Below are 18,896 nucleotides of genomic sequence, written 5' to 3' on the forward strand. Positions count from 1 at the left end.
GAACGGAGAGTATCCATACTGGAAGTCGTCATTGTAAACGGCTTCGTCGCCCACGCACAGACTCCGGAAGGCCCGATCCGTGAGGGTGCTGACTTCACGGTCCGTCTCGTCCATGAGGAGGTCAGTGAAGCCGTTGGGGAAGCGATGGTGGAGCATGTTGCTCGCCCTTTGGGCTAAGTGACGCTTCTCTGCACAGCCCATTACGTCTAGGCCTTTTTTCCTATGTTGCGCCATCCTCCTAAGCTCGGGTAGTTCCCATCATGCTAAGGCAGTTGTCAGGTAGCTTGTAATCCTCCTGAGAAAAACAAAAACAAAAGAAGAGGAGCTTTAATAGTGCAAAAAAAGCCTAATCAACAGTCATACACGAATTGCCATGGAAAATAGGCTAGTTTTAATTAATCCTATTCATATGTCAATAGCAATAATGATTTAATATGATGTTAGTGTCAGAAAATAATCCATTTCAATGCAAGAGATCATATAATCAATTCTACAACAGTCTTAGAAAATGACAATGGGATAATTTGGTTACTCTGACATATTTTAGATGACAAATATGCACCGTATAATTTTATTTAATCCCCTGTATTGTGAATCAAGCATACTGTTAGTAGTCATTGTGTTTTGGAATGTATAAAAGTGGTTGTATTTTGTTTTTTTAGTCCGAAAACATGGTCCTTCCAGAAAGAAGCAACGTAGCACAGGAAGTAAAGCATTGTATTTAAGGTTCCCTTCCAAGGCAGCTGCTCTACTGTATCTTACTTTAGCTATCTGGGTGAGCTCTTAGAATAGCTCATCAAGCTATTTCTGTGTCCTGACCCACCAGAGCGGTCACTCATTTCACTTTTCGACTGGACGCCGCGTAACGATTTACGTGATATTCATCGTTGTTGTTTAAGTAATGAAAATATTTTGAGTATTCAGTCATGACGGTAAACTTGGGTGAATTGTAATTATATTGCGATTAGCTTTTCCTAATTTAAGCCATTTACAAATTGCTTCAAAATTTGGTCTTGATGGAATGAATTTTCAAACAAAAACATAGTTAACTGTTTCCTACTTTCCTTTCAAATAAACTCTACACACAAAATTTTATTTTGATCAGTGAATCTGGATCAATTTCATCCAAAACTCAAGTGTAATAGCAACATTTTTTAGGTATCTTTATGTCCCTTAAAATGGAAAACTAATTTGACTTTTGTTTTTCCCATTTTAGGTCAGTACTTGAAAAACACTAACAATAAAACAAAGTTTCCACAGATAAACTTCTATTAACTTCATAATTAATCCCCAACTCAAAAAAATGTTGGCTTTGCGAACCTTTTTTCAGCCAAAAAGTGCCACTATAACCTGAGACCCTATTCAACCCCGGTACTTTCCCAGCATGTCTTTGAGTATTTATACCCAAGGAATCAACTAGTCTTTTTAATTGCCCCGTATACATGTATGTACTTGAAGTAGTACACTTAGTCGTCATTTTCATAGCTTTACCAGACTGTACACTTAACTTTATTTACAGAATGTTACTGTATCGTAAGGTTAAAGTCAAAAACCCGGCTTTTCAAAACACCCTCACCTGGCTGATGTATTTTTTTTCTCATGTTGCATCCAAAGCTTCCATCTGGAAAGTCGAAGTACAAATCCTTAATGCTTAAAATCCAGTTGAGTCAAGGAGCGAAATCTCAACCCACAGAGCCCAGTCGGGCCTTCTGTTTTAACGTTCAAATGCGGCTCCCGATAGCGAGCTGAGAATCTACCAAAATAGAAGCCAGGGTCAGCGTGGCCAAAGGGAGCAGGAGCTCTTGGACGCGTCTGGCTCGTTCCTGTCCAAATAACCGAGGGGTGTCGAGTAGCACCGGGCCCTAAGAGAGACCCTGACTGAGAGAGATGAAATGGACACGGTCATTGGTTATTTTTGAAAGCAAGCAACGGGGTTTGGTCCATTAGTTGGCACGTGGGCTGCCGTGGTATTGTTAGGCAACTTTTGAATAAATTGGAAAGGGTTCTTACGTATAGGTTTGAGTACAGATTTTCTCATAGGGTATTTCGGATTATTAAAAGTGTAAGTATGTCAAAATTTTAGCACAAAGTGTATCAGTATGTATTATATATTTGTTAGTTATCGTGATTGTTTACTTGGTACTGTTAGTCAACTTTTAAATTAATAGTACTTCTACAGTAATCCCTCGATTATTGCGATTTCAGTTATCGCGATTTCCCGATTTTGCATTTTTTTTCCTACTATTCATCATAATATTTATATTTTTAACTTCATTGTTGAGTACTACTAGCAAGTACTAGTTTCAACATGGATTTTCACATTTTTATGAATTTAAAATTTGTTTTTAATTTCATCATAATGTGGAAGCCAATTTTGCTACTAGGACTCAACACTGAAGTAATTTATTACTACTAATAGTAGTACTACTAGCATGTACTTGTATTCTGTCACCCATAATCCAGTCATACTACCTAACGGTATTTCAATAACTATTTTGCTTGTCCACAGGACATGACTCCACGCTGTAAAAAAGATCTACCGTCACTTTTTGAGTAAAGAATGCAGTAGCCAGAAGTCCCCAAGATCAACAAACGGTAACTATACTACTTAGTACTGCAATTAATCGGATCCGCCTGAGGATTATTATGGGTTTGGACACACATTGACACGACATCGCTATGCTACAAGCCAACGAAAGATGAAGTGTGCTGGTACACGAGCAAGAATGCGGGGGGAGGTCTTTTGTTTATGCCGACATGAGTGAGTGACACCCGCGTGTGTCGGACTGTAAAGATGTCGGAAACTTGGACATGCGGGTAAAGTGGAAGATAGGAAAGGTGGTGGACACACAAAACGTCAACTTGACACACACTTGCTTTATTATATGGGAAAATGCGGTACTCTGTTTTTTTTTCATAGTACTTTATTGTGGTTGGTGAAGAATTGACAAGTGGATATGATAAGAAGGTGTGAGGTCAGACAAAGTAAGAAAATGCCGTCTGGCACTTGAACACCTTTTAACAATAACATCAGCCACACGTCGTCTAAAATAAGACAGCCGACTTTCAAATCTGGAATATGCAAATTTTATTCCTTAAAGAGGAAACAAACTGGTTGAAAATATGACTGTTAACTGCAAAATCCAATCAAGTATTTTTGGGGGGTTTACAAATTGGTTGTTCCTTCATTATTGTCTTTTGGGTGTTAATTATTTTTGTTTTTGTCTTTCAGGAATCAAGTACATATCATTTTTCACAACTTGAATCGTCAATTATTGGAAAACTCGACAATACATTCAAGAGAAAAGGTGAGCAAATTTTTAGTTATCATTTGTCTCTACATTCCTGTTTATTTGGCAGCATTTCACAAATTAGAAAGAAGAAAAAAAACTTCTACCACAAGGGGACAGCATTACACATTTAGAATTTTAAGAAGACCCCATCTTTCCGAACATCACCCAGGGCCACACGCAAATCCAGACTACTGTAATCCACCAAAATAAAAGCCCTGACGGCACCCCCGCAAGTCGCCTCCCCAGCTGGAACTCCCATTTTCTAACCATCCCACGTAGAAACCCGCATTTCCCACCCAAAGAATGTGCGCGTGCTCACCTTCCAATGGCGTGCGTACATTAAAATGACAAATGTTCCCTTGAACGTATTCCAAACAAACTTGGGGGAGGGCTGAGTTCAAATTGCGCTGTTTCATATTACACTTTTTCTGTCCAAGCAAAGGGGGGGAGGAAAGGGAGGATAAGGAGGAAAAGGAGGAGGAGGAAACTTTGCTTTTATTTTCCTCAGAATCATTCAAACCCCAGAGTTTATGGAGGCTCCAGTGGTGGAAAATGCTCTCATCTGTGGTCTTTGCTGTCCTACTTCTTCAAGGTAGGAATGATGCTACATGCTAAATGTTTGCTATTTAATAAGAAGTAATCATTGGGTATTATAAGACAGACATTTGAAGAGATGTTTTTGGCATTTTGCTTAAAGGATGCAACACTGGTAAAGCAAAAATGAGAGCAAATACCTGTGGTTTCCGTTGTGTTGGAAGGTTTGACAGTTTAACCAAAAGGGACATTTTATTGTAACCTACATTATTTTGTGGGTAAATTGGGAATGAAAGTAGTGGCAGTTTGGTTTTTCTACTTTAATTTGAGACTTGACAATGTTGAGGTGGGTTTTGTTTTTAGAATTCAAATAGATATTTGGGTCAATCAGTTCATCTTACTGGTTTAAAGTCCATGTTAATTGAAGTATTATACATATTTAGGAATTTGCTTACTGAGGAATTTATCCTCTATTATTCTGTCAAGTTTTGTTTTCAAAATTCAAATAGTGATCTGGGTTCATCAGTTCATCTTTCTGGTTTAAAGTCCGTGTTAATTGGGTTCATCAGTTCCTCTTCCTAGTTTAAAGTCCGTGTTAAATGAGTATTCAGTTTCTCTTCCTAGTTTAAAGTTTGTGTTAATTGAAGCACCATACATATTTGGGAATTTGCCTACTGTTGTAATTTATACTCTATTAGTCTGTGGAAAAATAGCATTACGGTTTGTATTTGATGTTGTTGTCTCAGTGCCAAAGTTTGAAGTGAATTAAGTAGCTTCAAAAGTATTGGTTGCAATCTTGTGGCATGTCTAAAGCATCACATTTTACTTTTATTTTTTTGTTACCATCTCCTGCTTGATTTTGACAGATCTTTGTTCCGCCATCAACGTCACCATCACCCCTTCCCCCTTCACGGTGGTCCAGGAGAGCCAAAACGTCACCCTCTCATGCGTGGTGTCCCAGCGGCGCCGTAATTCGGCGCTGCCCGTGGTCAAATGGACTTTCCTGCCGGCCGGCTCGGAGAGCCCGGATGACGAACTACTGATCGCCCGTGTCAACATGCGAAAGGCTCGCTTCTACGGTAACTACACCAAGAGCTTTGTTTGGCCCAAGATGAAGCTGACGGTGGTCAAGCAAGGCAAGATCTTCGACCTGTTGATCGTCAACGTATCCCAGAAGGATCTGGGCTTGTACATATGTCGGGTTCAAGAGTTTAAAAAGCATCAGGATCGATGGAAGGCCTCGTCCAACTCCACGGCTACGACAGAACTCAGAGGTGAGTTTCCTCTATCTATTCCACATATTTAGGGTTAACTATCAAATCAGTAAGGTCGATTTAAAAAAAAAAATACTGTGTTTTCTCGCATATTGACCGCCTCTGCGAATAATCCGTACCCTTAAAATCGTTGAATACTACGATTTCTCGCATATAAGTCGCCCCCTGATTCACAATTTTCACTTCCATACTTATGGTTTTAATAGGGAGTACAAATGTTGACCTTGTTCTCTATTCCACATGAAAAAAACTAGGAATGTTTTTAGGAATGAGCATTCAGTAGCTTGTCTTTTTGTTTTTTTCGCAGGGTGAGCTCATGCACTCGTTACATCGGGTGGAGATTTATTTTAGTCACTGTGACAGAAGCGTTGTCAAATATAGAAGTTAAACCGCTGTTTTTTTGGACACAGGTTGATCCACTGAGATGTTTTACGGCGTTGCAGATGTTTGCTAAAGAGCTCCCAGATGGGATGGATCTGTTTGAGGTTTTTCAATTGACGGTTCTGGATACTGTTTAGCCTGTCTTGATTGGTAAAGATTGGTAAAGATGACATTGACATTGAGAAATCTGACAAAAACTTCATCTGCAAGTTTTAGGATTTTAGCAGGCACTTCTTGGTATTTCTTGTGAGCAAAACTGCTTTAGATTCGGAGGGATAAAAGTCAGCGGTGGCAGTCACTTGCGGGTTTTTTGACACTTGAAGTACGAGCAGAGACGGTTTGAGGTTTTTTGTGGCTTTGACTGACTCACTGAGGAACGCATGCCACATGTGGTACGCAAATCTTTTCGCTTTCATTCGAATAATCATTCCGACATTCTGTTATGACGTGACGTGTGTTTGAGCTCAAGTTGTTTTACTGCAATAGAAATCTTAATACGAGGATTTGAAGGTGTATTTTGCGTTGTTATGAGGGCCATATCGTTGATGTATTTAATCGTATTTTGCAAAATGTTACCTAGTATTTTCCTTGTTAGCTACACGTTAGCTTTCTCAGCAAAAAACACTCGATGTTACACCAGTTATTTTAGTGTAAAGTCCACATACAAAAATTCTTAATTGTCCAAAAATCACAACAACAATCGCAATGGAGTATTTTTTTATTTCCGATTATTTATACAAGGCAAAAATTCCAGTTTTCCGACTTTTGTCTTCCAACATAATGTAATATTTTGGCCTGAAGGAGTATTCAAGTCAGTGTTAAAAGTGACCAGTATTTCGGCCAGCCCCGATTGGTCCACGGGCAACAGTTTTAACACAATTGCACACTTTTCCATTAACACTTGCGACCAAGTTCGAGGCCAAGTCTAGGTCGGACCACAACGCCCGACCTGAACGCTGTTGACCTTGGCCACGTCAAATTTTCCTCCCCAAATGTAGAACAGTGAAAGTACAGACAGACTTTGCAGAAATGGAACAATAGAACGTTTGAAATGGAATCTCCCTTTTAATATTATTTTCTGCCTTTCTCGTCATTTTCCATTTAATAGACAGCATTTTTGAGCGAAAATAATTGCAACCAAAACTAAACAAAAGGATTCAGACTAGTATACTGTACAGTTTCTTCTAAAATTGTCTAATCTAAGTGTAGTTTGAACAAACTCTGTAATTAATACATAATTAGCAGCTCATGGTCGCTTATTTTTAATAAAAACAGACCTTAAAAGTCCACATTAGTGTTTTTGCCTTTGTTAGGGGGAACTTACGGAATCCCCGAGGCCCGATGTAATGACATCAGGTGACCAGGTGTTTCCTCCTTTAGTCACTCACCCAAAAACCTGTTAACACAAAGGGACATTTTGTCGTGTTTCCAACTGTGTCAGGACAATTTAGCAAGAGATTTTTCTCTACAAAAATGACAGAATTGGACACATTTTGAGGTGGATAATAGACTTCTTTTCATAGCAGTCATTTTGAAATACAAAAAACTGTGTTGGAATCAGTGAATGATGAATACACAAACACATCATTGAATACGATCTGAATTACTTTGTCCATGTTGTCCAAAAAATAGCCATGCGACAAACACTTCTGTGTTCGCTGGTTTCAATCTCGTCTAATGTAGAGCATTGAAATAGAAGACACATTCAAATTCAAGGCATTTGTCACACAATTGCCATTAGTCTATAATCTCTCATATTTGTAAAACTTAAAAAGTCTAGAAAAAGCCTACAAGGGCATAGCGTCCACTCATTTTTCTCAGAAATGACATCCTGTAAAAAGATAAGTATGTTTTTGTGTCATCAGGTCACAATGGTACTCGGACGTTTGGTCGCCTGGACGTTTGGTCCCCCGGATGTTTGGTCGCCCGGGCATTTGGTCGCCTGGGTTAATACAATTTGGAGAGCTGGCTTCAATAGTAGATATTTAGATATTCAACTTTCATGTATATAATTTTGAGAACTAGTTTCAACAGTAAACTCTGTCATGTTGTCAAACGTCCAGGCGACCAAACGTCCGGTCACGGGTTACAATTAGCCTTAATGTCAAAGATAAAAATGCAAGAATCTGCATTTTGGGAGTTTAGGATCGGGTCTCAGTTTCTTCAATGTATTTGATCCAGGTTTGAATTCATTCTTAGTTTTACCGTCCACTTTGTCATTCGAATTTTAGCCTCCAAGTATTTTCTCAGATGACCTTCCTTATTATCTTTACTCCACAGAAACGTCACTGTCACTGTTGGTGTAATCACTGAGGAGGGCGTTGGCGTTGGTTCCGTGAAATTCCACAAAAATATTCTGGGCGATATTGCCGTGCGGGAATGGCATGATGCCCATCAAAATATTGAACTCTGGACTGTCGGGAGCGTACAAAAGCCGAGCTACGTCGCTAAGGCTTTCTTCCGCCGACGCCTCGCTGTCTTCGTTGAGATCGTTGCCGTCGCTGTTGTCGTCCGCCGCCACCTCGTAGTCCTCATCGTCACTATCGTCTGGTTCGCTGTTGGCATCGATATGTCCTTCGTTGCTGTCATCGTTGTCTACGTTGGGGTCGATGTCTTCGTTATGGTGTTGTTCTTCATTCCCATCTTCGTCATTGTTTTCGCTATTGACGTTGACGTCTTCGCTATCGGGATGAGGTTCCATTTCTTCGCTATTTCCCTCGCTTCCATCGGTATTGCCGTCATTGTCTTCGATTTCTTCGCTATTCCCTTCGTGTCCGTCGGTATTGGCGTCATTGTCAACCAGGTCTTCGGGATCCTCGTCTTCATTCTCGTCCTCGCTAACGTTGTTTTCGATATCGGCGTTGTTGTCTTCGCTACTCGGATTCTGTTCCATGACTTGGCTATTCCCGTCGCTTTCGTCAGAGTTGCCGTCATTGGCGTTGTTGTCTTCGCTACTGGGGTTCTGCTCCATCTCCTCGCTATTTCCGTCGCTATCGTCAGTGTTGGCGGCGTTGTTGTTGTTATTGTCGGCGTCCCCCCCGGCAGGTCTTGGTACCACTTGAAAGGAAATGGTGATCTCCTGGTTGGAGAGGCAAACGTTGACTCTGAGAGTTCCAAAATTCGGACCTCCTCGGCCCAATCTTCGGCGGAAATGGCGGCCTGTGGCGTCGTGGAAATTGGTTAACTTTCGGGTTGATGTATGAGCAAGCGGTTAAATACTCACGAATTGGACCATTGTGTTGTCCGTCTCCTTGTACTTCCATTTTGTCTAAAAATGAACAAAAACAGTTATTATATCAGAACCAATCTTTTCCATAAAACACTGCAATTTTAGAGGCCCAAATATCGGAAACTAGATTTCGAAAAGTACTTAGCTAGCAAACCGTTGTTTTTCTTTAGAATTTAAATGCTCATATCGATATCTGTGCAATACAACTTACCAGTCTGCCGTCATTAATTGTCATTAATCCTATGAAATGATATGAAATTATTTTTTTTGGGCAGTCAGGAGTAAATATTCATTAGCGTTAGCTTACCTTGGGTTCAAGGAAGTGGTCGTCCATCCAAAACCTGTCTACAAATCAAGTAGTGGTCAAATCGGCATTCCTCCTTTGCCATCTGCAATAGAACTTTAAGTATCATAGTGTTTTTTTTTGTTTAAAAATATTTGGACACAATTATCGTTCCTTGTAGTATTCCGAGTAGTTTAAACCGATAGCATCAGCTTTAATCTAACTCTATGGCATCATTTACTATTTGTTTGTAATGTTTCATGAGATCATCTCACTGTGATGAAATACACATTGAAAAAGTGATGTCACTTTAAAAGTACTGCGTGTAAATTATCTCAATTGTCAAATGGATGTCAAGCATTCCTAGAAAAATATACAATGACCAACTTTCAATTGAAACAGTCATGTATAAATTGCGTTTTTTCTTTAATGTCTTTCTGTTTATTAACGGTCAAGGCTAGTAAAATAAATACAGTGAGTCTTATTTTCAGCCACAAGGAGTGGTTGATGCTAAATCGAGTTTTGTTTAAACTGTAAATTTAGTCTGCAAGGAAGCCACAGTGATGACTACAGACTTTAAATGTTTCTTTTCTGTCTCTTCCACCCGTTGTAGTACATGTGTTTCCGGCCATCCGGGCCAAAGACAACCCGTGGAGCTTGTTTCAAGGTACGTTGGTTGCTTAACTTGGTGGTGGCAGAAAATAGCCCAACCGAAAGGAAACACTTCCTCAAATTAAACATAGTAACATTGGTGGTTTTGACTTCTGTTTTATTTTGCAGATGTTTACCTTTGTGCTGTACTGATTTGCTGCGTGGGCCTGCTTTGCATGTGCATGTTCACCTTGACCGTAACCTGCCAATGTATACATAAGGAACGGCGCTTAAAAGGTAAGCTAACATTTTTTTTAATGACGTTTTAAATGCCAATTAATGATGGCTTTATGTCCTTTTTGTTTATTTCCAGATAATTACCACTTAGTCAGAAGCTCTCGGAATAGGTAAGACTATATCGATTGAGAGTTTAATATCTAAGTACTGTTGAAACCAGTAGATATTTAGATATTAAACTTTCATGAATATTATTTTGAGAGCTGGTTTCAACTGTACTTGGATATTAAACAGTACTTGGATATTAAATGGTAATTGGATATTAAACAGTACTTGGATATTAAACAGTACTTGGATATTAAACTGTACTTGGATATTAAACAGTACTTGGATATTAAACAGTACTTGGATATTAAATGGTACTTGGATATTAAACAGTACTTGGATATTAAATGGTAATTGGATATTAAACAGTACTTGGATATTAAACAGTACTTGGATATTAAACTGTACTTGGATATTAAACAGTACTTGGATATTAAACAGTACTTGGATATTAAATGGTACTTGGATATTAAACAGTACTTGGATATTAAACAGTACTTGGATATTAAACAGTACTTGGGTATTAAACATTACTTGGATATTAGACAGTACTTGGATATTAAACAGTACTTGGATATTAAACAGTACTTGGATATTAAACAGTACTTGGATATTAAACAGTACTTGGATATTAAACAGTACTTGGATATTAAACAGTACTTGGTTATTAAACAGTACATGGATATTAAACAGTACTTAGATATTCTTTTCTTGAAAAATGACACCCATTACTTGAGTTGTCACCATCAATCAAAATACTTCACACACAGATGGTATTTGGTAGTAAATACAAACCCTGAAATGATCTGAAGTCTGTTTTTGGGTTGTTGTTTTTTTGGTTCACTGCAGCTCTGGAGATGCTGTGACCAGTGTTATCAACATTTCTCCCGCTTTACCTAAAAAAGAGAGGAGATACCGGAAGAAAAGGAGCAGAGATTACCAAGAAGAAATACCACCAGAGATACCAGCAAAAGGTCCAAAATTCCCTTAAACACCAATTGAATTCAATGTATTTCACAAGTATAATGGGATTGAATTGAAGTAACAGTAGCTCTGAACAACAAATGTGATTCATTCCGGTTTGGCACGTAAATATAAAACATTTTGGAGTATAAGTTTGAGTACTGAACAACATTGATGACTGACGCTAACCTTCCCAATCCGTAAAAAAACATGTTTTGGTTGTACTCGGTAATTAGCAGCTACATGACATTGGAAGAAAATGAGCAAAATGTCAAAGATGGCATGTGATTGGGCAATTGTTAACGGTTGAGGCCTTCTGTTTTGCTCACCCAAGAATGCAAAGCGTGGTTTTCTCGCTGCGCCACAAAATTGTTATTTTCTTATTGTTTTCCGTTGTCGCTGTTTTGACTGGAGAATAAAAACATTAACATTTATTTTATGCCTGCAGTTCCCATTGGAGACAAAACAAGAAAGACCAAACTTTTAATACCGCAACCAAGGAAAGTCGTTTTGGTGAGTACAAATCATATTTCCAAACATTGTTCTTTTTTGGGTTTATTTCAAGTATCTTTATTGATGTTAAAAGACATCCCATAATCTTTTTTTGATTGGCTGTCACTTGTGTAGTGTAAAAAGTATTAAAAATACCAACTCACCATTTTTTTGTGGATTTGAGACCATCAAATTTATTGTCGATTTAACCACCAAAAAAATGCCATTTCAGTTTTAATGTTTTAAACTTTAGATATTTTTAAGTATGGCCCGTGAGCCACATTTGGCACCAAAATTGCGTTATCAAGAGTCCTTATTTTTATCCCACCAAAAATTTTAGTTTCACTTTTAATGTTTTAAACTTTTTGATATTTTAAAATATGGCCCGTGAGCCACATTTTGCACCAAAATTGCGTCCTATTTAAAAATAAAAATCCTCCCTGAACTTTATTTTTATTTTTACTGCATTTTGTTTCAATGGCAAATTGTTTAACCATCTCAAATTTTCCTATTTCTTCCGATTTTTTGATGGTCAACTAACGAAATTAGCTATTGTGATGATTATTGGTACAAAATCTTTAAAAAAACGTATTGCTTAAAATCCTTAGCCGAAGATAGTGGAGGAGAATCTGACCTACGCAGAGTTGGATCTGGTGAAGCCGATCCCGGAAGCCAAAGCGTCACAGAATGGCACCGTCTATGCTCAAATACTCTTTGGGGAACATCCGCTATGAAAAAGCAAAAAATACTGTACTTTTCTCTCACTTTTACCTTTTGTGAATAGTATTTTATGGATGTAATTTATAGCTGAGTGCTTTCATTCGCATGGAAAATGGTGACACTAACTTGGACATCACTCGTGAGCCTCCAAGGTAAGAACATGTAAGTACAGTAATCCCTCGAATATTGCGCTTTTAACTTTAGCGCTCCACTGCGGATTTTTTTTAGGTGATTTTTTTTTTGTGTATTATTATTTTATAAGTAAACAAATTGTCAGTTTTGCTAGCCGATAGTCCAAAAATCTTAGGTTAGATTAGATTAGATAACTTTATTCATACCGTATTCAGAAAATTTCATTGTCACAGTAGCAAGAGAGTAAGAATACAGACACAGCCAAAGACAACACACACCCAACACAGTGTTGTGTTCAGGTTCATGTTAACTTGACCCAAGTTGCATTCAGGCGTATGCTAACCCTAGCCAGATAGCATTCAGCTGTATGCTAAATTGTTTCGACAATAGTTTGAATGGATAAACGCTGTAGTCCAGTTGCAAGTTGTTGTTTTTTATGAATTTATTTTGATTTTTTTTAAAATGTCTTTAAACTGTGAAATGGTAAGTTTCTTCCAAAACCGCAATGCCCTTAAAGGAGATCAGCTAACAAGGAGCACATGTGTGGATCGGGGCCTCCTGTTTTTTTAACTTCTTTTAAGTTCTCCTTCTTACTGCCCTTCACCCACTCGCAATTTTAATAGTGTCAGCTTCGTTTTCTTTCTTCTTTTTTCGGTCTTAACTCCTAATTTTTTAATATTCTGTTAGTGTTTTCAATTTAAAAGTCGAAAAACAAAGCGACAAAGTAGCCGTTGGGAATCGAGCATTTGAGGAAGTGCAATAAGAGGTTTTGAATGATACTTCTTGTTTTGATTTATTACCTCCAATTTTATGGAATCTCATCTTATTATTTGATGTTTGTTTTGTAAAATATGATGTGAAAGGTCAATAAAGCCATATTTGCTTTATTTAACCTAAGGCTACTTTTATTCTGAAAAATAACAGTCAATCTGATTCGCCTTCCAAAAACACTGCTTTAAATTTTTCATCTAAAAATCAAGACAAAATGCAAACTTTAGGATTCGGCATTTAAAAGTCGACACTTTTAGCTGCACCTTCTTCTTATTACGCTATAATTTAATAGCAACCCCCCTTGACAGGAAAATGAGTCCCATGTGTGGCAAATCTCAAATGACTGACTTCAACTGGGTAAAGTGCTGCTGCCTTTTTTGCTGCACTCCAACTGGCTGTGGCCAGGAAATACATAAAAAAAGACAGACTTGCCATAGGGGAAATTGTACATAGTTAATACCAGCACTTGCAAAAGTATATAGAATAAATTCAGACCAACATAATTTCAAAATTTGTGTTAAAAAGTGGATTTTAAGTCATGGAACGAATCAAGCTTGTATCTCAAGGTATACTACTATATTGTTGTTTTTGTTGATGACTACTATGCTACTAACCAAAATAAATCTACTAACCGCACTTCTGCTGAAATATTTTTGATAAAGATAAGATGCCCCAAGGTTACAGGTCCACCAGGAAGGACAAAAGAAGAAAATGGACGACAGACATGTGACATGGCCAATGTTCCCTCTAATTTTTCATGTAAAATATGCTGTAAAACACCAAAAACATAAGAGTGGACAGAGCTACTGCCACTGGTAAACGGCGCCATCATTGGGAAAAAGGTAAAAAAAATATAGATTTTATTTACTACGCGCCATATGATTGCTGCTGCGCAGAGAAGACGAGATTAGTGTGCAATTGCGCACAGTTTAGAGGGAACATTGCCATTTAAAAGAGGCTATTGTTAGTCAGCAAAACCACTACATGTCTCAACAACAATTCTGTTTGGTGTCTTTGTCCTCGTCATCCACACAAACTGCGTATCCTGTGCGGTGGCGTAAATACACGGCTTGACCAGACAAAAATGAACATAATGAAAGTGTGGAAGTAAATCACAGGATGGAGGAATGACAAACAGGATGGGACAACAGTAGAGGACAATTGCTTCTCTATACGAGTCTGGGAACAACAACATTTCTTGTTTTTTGCTCATAATGACAGTATTTAAAATGTTGTTTAAATGTTTGCACTTTTGTAAAAGTATGAAACATATGTGTCCTTTATTAGGTCATTTTTTTCAGAGCTCTATAGGATGACGCATTGCCTCATTTTTGGATTATTTTGGACGAACATGAATGGATGTCGGATTACAACATGGAGATTTAGACGCCCTGTGATTGGTGGGATCGACTTTTCCCGAAAATGTCAACGCCAAGTCGGCTAAGGAGAAACAGATTGGCTGATTTTCACTTGGAAATATATCCTTGACATCATATATGTAAAATAGGTTTGGGGGTGGAATGTTAAGCTAAAAATTATGATGACTTTTTAAAAAAAATGCTAATTTTTGTTCCCTATTGATCACATGCAAAAAAATCTGACAGATTGAACAAAAAACAAGGCAAATTTATTAGTTTTTTCCTATTATTGTGTCACTATTGGTCAAAATTTAAGAAGAATTAACCATTTTTTTGATTGAAGTGTTACTATGGTAGCAAAACCAACATGGCAGAAATTAAGTTAAATGTCAAATTGCTTGTTTAAAATCCCCCAAAAAACTTTGCAAAGTTACCAAACCCTTTAATTAGTATTTAAAAAGTCATCAGTGTTGCCTTTAACTCAGAAAATAGGCAAAAATATGTTTTTAATTTTGCATAGGGCCTCTTTAGAGCTAATATAATGTGAATATTTCATGTTGATATTTTTACTGGATCACTGTGTTGTGTATAATTTGAAGATTTGTGTTTTAAGGTGGATTTTAGTACTTAAATCTACAAAAAAAGTACAATGTGAGCAGAGCCACTAAAAGACAAGGTAAGTCTTTTGCTTTAATTCACTACCATCTAGTGGAGAAATGTTATGACTCATTTATTCTCCATTTTTTATCCATGTTTTTTAGTAATGTGCATAAAGTGAGCAATCAACAAAAATGAATCTTATTCCAGTAAAACTAACAATAAATTACCTTTAAAAAAACAGCTAAATTTGACAATCCCACACAGTATATTATAGTATTTAATAAGATATTATTAACACAAGCAGTCTTATTAGTCGTTTTAAACATTTTAAATTTAAAATAAACATAATAAAAGACATCAAAATTTATCTCCTAGTACAAATATACCTGAAAAGTACCTGAGAGGGGGCGGGGCCAACGTTCCAGTCTGAGGTTGTTGTTTTTTAAATGTATTACTTTTTAAAGTTCTTTAACATAGCCACTGAACAAGAGAACGGCAGCTATGACGTCATACCAGAGAACTTGTCGGCTCTAATGACACGTCCATGACGTCACATTGTATCACGTGATTGCTTAGGTTTGCTGCTTGTTAATTTTTTTAAACTTTCTTATGCATACTTTGCTGAGTTTCTGCACGTACGTCTTATTGCAAGACAGACCCTTTTTATTTTATTCTTAGGGGATTTTTTTTTGGAAGCTCGAATTTCCCCAGTAAAACCTGCACACAACACCAGAGACCACTCATAGATGGCGCTATTGTGACAGTTGTGTGGGATGTCTATTAATATTAATATACAGTGCGTGGGGAGAGAGTGGTATCTTCTTAAACAAGGGTGGAAACTGGTGTAGGAAGGAAACTTCTCATTTTAGAAGAAGTGAAAGAAAAAAGGTCAGTTGTTACTATTTTATTCCCTTTTAAAAACATTTATAATTGGATTTTTTTTTCTCTTTTGGGGAGACGGTAGTCATATGGCTTCCTGAAATAGATTAATAGTTTATATAGACCCAACATTACAACATTTTTTAATCCCTAGATGCCTAATATTTATTAAAATTAAATTAGAACCTTATTTTTAATCCTGTATTTGGGTTGCAGTAGCAATACAGACACAGAAGACATTGTAGACCTAGTTTAAAAAAAATGCTATTGGTTTTTTGTACTATTATTTTAATGTATTTTAATTAACTTTCTCAAATTCTTCCATTAACAGTGTTATGAAATAGTGCTAATGTCAAAACATGAAAATGATTTAATTAATATTATTTTAAACGTGTAGACAATAAATTTGGACCTCAAACCATTTTTCCCCATTTCATACTTAGTCCATTTAAAACAAAGCAACAAAAAACTTAATATTTCCAACATTTTTGCCCAAAAACATAGTGACAAAGTACCAAAATTATCATTTTTTTGTACTTGAGACCAAAGCATCTGAAAAAAATGACTAGAATCAAATGTCATTATTAATCCAATTTTTCTAGACTTTTTTTTATCCAAAATACTCTCTGTTCTCATTTTAATGTTCTACATACTACTTTAAAATCCACATTTACTGAGACAACTACAATTGATCGAATACATGCTATGGACCCTCCTTGCCAAAATGGATTGGACACCAACCTTGGCAGACAATGAGTTCTTTTTAGGGATAATTCTACCTGCAACAGTCGCTAGGAAACACGCAAAAACAAATGCAATACATGTTTGGGTGACTCCAGAAATACAAAATAACCAAGTTTGCTATTCTTTCCAGTTTTACAGCTAAGCTGATGACACGGACCATTATTGGACATCTGGAGAGTAACTCAATCAGGCTGGTAAATTCATCGAGAACCAACCGGTGTCCACGGATGGAATTTTTAGGAAGATTTTATTCTTGTGTTTGCAGAATCATGCCCAAAAAGAAAGCCAGCGTCCCGAGAGGGAAGGTGTTCACGTCCAAAATGGCTCAGAATTGCGTGGAAGTTTTGACGGATGGCAGACAGCGCCTCAATCTCAGTTTCAAGGACTTGGACGCCGTGCCGGTGGCCATCCAGACTCTGTTCCGAGTGGAGGAATTGATCCTGAGCAGGAATCGTATCATCACGCTGCCGGAATTTATTCGCGATTTCAATAGCATGCAAATTTTGGACTTGCACAGCAACTATGTGAGTATTTTTTTACATTTAAAAGGACCAATTCAAGCCTTTTATTTTATGGTTAAAAACCTTCAATATAAATGTATTGATGTAGAAAATTACTATTAAATTACAATCCTAAAATAAGCCTCGAGAGAAAATTAATGAGCATTAATAAGTTATAAATGTATTGCTTTTGAAAATTACTATAAAATTAAAATACTTAAATAAGCCTCAAGAAGAAATTAATGATTAATTAATGTATGCATTTCTTATTATTTTTACATATATTTTACTAAAACAAATGTTCTTACTTTTAGTACTTAGACTTGGTTTTCTACATTTTTAATGTTTCAAATCTATTTTATTTTAGCTTTATCTGCCCATTTGTAATTGGATTTTTCAATAGAATTGTATTAATTTGGCCTTTTTTTTCATGTCCCGAATACTTTTAATGTACATTTTCTAAATGTAAATTCAGGCCCCAATTTCCCTTAAAAAAATTATAATTGTGTTTTTTGAAACTATAACATTCTCATCATGATGCCTATATTATTTATTAAGGCATTTCAATCCAAGTAGACCATAAATAGTGAGCCAAAACGTTCCCTAATAACACTTGTGATGACTTTGTGTTTTTGAGCTCAGCTGGAGGAACTGCCTCCCACCATGGGTCTCCTGAAGAGCCTGTTGGTTCTGAATTTGTGCAACAACCGCCTCACTCAAGTCCCCAAGGAGTTGGGCCAACTGGTCAACCTCCAGAAGCTCTACCTGGGTCTCAACCAGCTCCAAATGCTACCCACGGCCTTCGGCAACTTGAAGGAACTGGTCTACATCGGCCTCTCCGACAACAAGTTCAAGTCGGTTCCCAAATGCTTGGACAACCTCCAAAAACTGGAAAAGGTCAACTTGGACCGGAACCCCTTCCCTCCGCCTCTGGACGAGAACGAATTAAAATTTCCCAGGAACTTTTACCTGGTCAACGCCTGCGATTTGTGTAAAGACTGTCTCAATCACTGCCGGATTGACAAGAAGAAACTACTGGAGGCCACTCAGCCCAGGGACCCCGAGTGAATGGTCGCCGGCGCCAGAGCCGTCAAGGATGGACCTCCGGAGTCGAGGAGTTTTTCACGGAGTGGAGGATTTTCCCACTAGCGGGAGTCGTGCGCCCCTGGACCAGGATTAGGACACTAAAATGGCCGCCCAGACTTGGGATTGACACTAAGAAAAATGGCCGCCACATGCACCCAGTGTTGGAGGGTTGTCGTGGCTTGGAAGAAGCGCCAAAGTGTCCAATCCGAATTGGCGCCAGAGTACAGCAGTGAGTGCTTATCAAAAGAAAAACTACAAACCTTTTACTACCTCAAAAAATAGCTGATGTCCAATTTGACAAAAATGGAAAAATGTTAGACAAAAAAACTTGTAATAAAGTGCATCGTATTTGCATTGATTTGCTTTTCAATACTTAATTTAGTATGTAAAGTATTGATGCCAATACTGGAAAAGTCCAGTCCCGCACTAGAAGTCGTTTTAATGTCCACGTTTATGGAATTTTGTCTACTTTCAGGTGTGCTCGGACATTTCGTCGCCGGTCTTTTGGTGACAGAGTTTACTGTTGAAGCCAGCTCTCAAAATTATATTCATGAGAGAGTTTAATATCTATGAGAGATAGTTTAATATCTAAGTACTATTTAATATCCAAGTACTGTTTAATATCCAAGTACATTTGACCGGCGACCAAATGTCCAGTCCTTGCATTTTTTCGTTCATTTTCTTCACAAGGATCGAAGACCTATCCACCACAGGTAATGCACTA

The 18,896-nt window shown here is 37.6% G+C and overlaps 3 protein-coding genes across 5 annotated transcripts; 2 read left to right on the forward strand and 1 right to left on the reverse strand.

The window, feature by feature from the left end:
- vstm4b (V-set and transmembrane domain containing 4b) lies at positions 1-12,677 on the forward strand. Its single transcript, XM_077739267.1, has 11 exons — positions 1-120; positions 2,510-2,595; positions 3,233-3,308; positions 3,802-3,885; positions 4,694-5,101; positions 9,608-9,661; positions 9,775-9,882; positions 9,959-9,992; positions 10,777-10,901; positions 11,339-11,403; positions 11,991-12,677. Exons 4-11 carry the CDS (start codon positions 3,846-3,848, stop codon positions 12,114-12,116), a joined length of 960 nt encoding a protein of 319 aa, XP_077595393.1. The 5' UTR covers positions 1-120; positions 2,510-2,595; positions 3,233-3,308; positions 3,802-3,845; the 3' UTR covers positions 12,117-12,677.
- LOC144211806 (uncharacterized) lies at positions 6,183-9,238 on the reverse strand. Of its 2 annotated transcripts, XM_077739269.1 has the most exons (4): positions 9,019-9,238; positions 8,923-8,951; positions 8,706-8,750; positions 6,183-8,641 (listed from the first exon to the last, which is right to left on the reverse strand). In XM_077739269.1, the coding sequence occupies exons 3-4, from the start codon at positions 8,743-8,745 to the stop codon at positions 7,752-7,754; spliced, it is 930 nt and encodes a 309-aa protein (XP_077595395.1). In that variant the 5' UTR covers positions 8,746-8,750; positions 8,923-8,951; positions 9,019-9,238; the 3' UTR covers positions 6,183-7,751. The 2 variants fall into 2 exon arrangements, with proteins under 2 accessions (XP_077595395.1, XP_077595394.1); XM_077739268.1 differs by lacking the exon at positions 8,923-8,951 and having other exon boundaries at positions 9,019-9,237.
- Positions 12,678-13,827: 1,150 nt separating the features above from the next.
- On the forward strand, positions 13,828-18,470 carry LOC144211808 (uncharacterized). 2 transcript variants are annotated; one of them, XM_077739270.1, is made up of 4 exons: positions 13,828-15,039; positions 16,717-16,780; positions 16,852-17,110; positions 17,729-18,470. In XM_077739270.1, exons 3-4 carry the CDS (start codon positions 16,856-16,858, stop codon positions 18,152-18,154), a joined length of 681 nt encoding a protein of 226 aa, XP_077595396.1. In that variant the 5' UTR covers positions 13,828-15,039; positions 16,717-16,780; positions 16,852-16,855; the 3' UTR covers positions 18,155-18,470. The 2 variants fall into 2 exon arrangements, with proteins under 2 accessions (XP_077595396.1, XP_077595397.1); XM_077739271.1 differs by lacking the exon at positions 13,828-15,039 and adding an exon at positions 15,432-15,851.
- The last annotated feature ends 426 nt before the right edge of the window (positions 18,471-18,896 follow it).

Source organism: Stigmatopora nigra, chromosome 18, assembly GCF_051989575.1.
Source record: "Stigmatopora nigra isolate UIUO_SnigA chromosome 18, RoL_Snig_1.1, whole genome shotgun sequence".
Taxonomy (NCBI): Eukaryota; Metazoa; Chordata; class Actinopteri; order Syngnathiformes; family Syngnathidae; genus Stigmatopora; species Stigmatopora nigra.

Bases quoted from the DNA above. Each gene is read 5' to 3' on its own strand.
- vstm4b (XM_077739267.1), top strand. From the start codon at position 3,846: ATGCTCTCATCTGTGGTCTTTGCTGTCCTACTTCTTCAAG. The intron at 10,902-11,338 runs GTCCAAAATTCC...TTATGCCTGCAG, and splicing joins ACCAGAGATACCAGCAAAAG to TTCCCATTGGAGACAAAACA. The intron at 11,404-11,990 runs GTGAGTACAAAT...TAAAATCCTTAG, and splicing joins AACCAAGGAAAGTCGTTTTG to CCGAAGATAGTGGAGGAGAA.
- LOC144211806 (XM_077739269.1), bottom strand. From the start codon at position 8,745: ATGGAAGTACAAGGAGACGGACAACACAATGGTCCAATTC. The intron at 8,642-8,705 runs GTGAGTATTTAA...ACGACGCCACAG, and splicing joins ACAACACAATGGTCCAATTC to GCCGCCATTTCCGCCGAAGA.
- LOC144211808 (XM_077739270.1), top strand. From the start codon at position 16,856: ATGCCCAAAAAGAAAGCCAGCGTCCCGAGAGGGAAGGTGTTCACGTCC. The intron at 17,111-17,728 runs GTGAGTATTTTT...TTTTGAGCTCAG, and splicing joins TGGACTTGCACAGCAACTAT to CTGGAGGAACTGCCTCCCAC.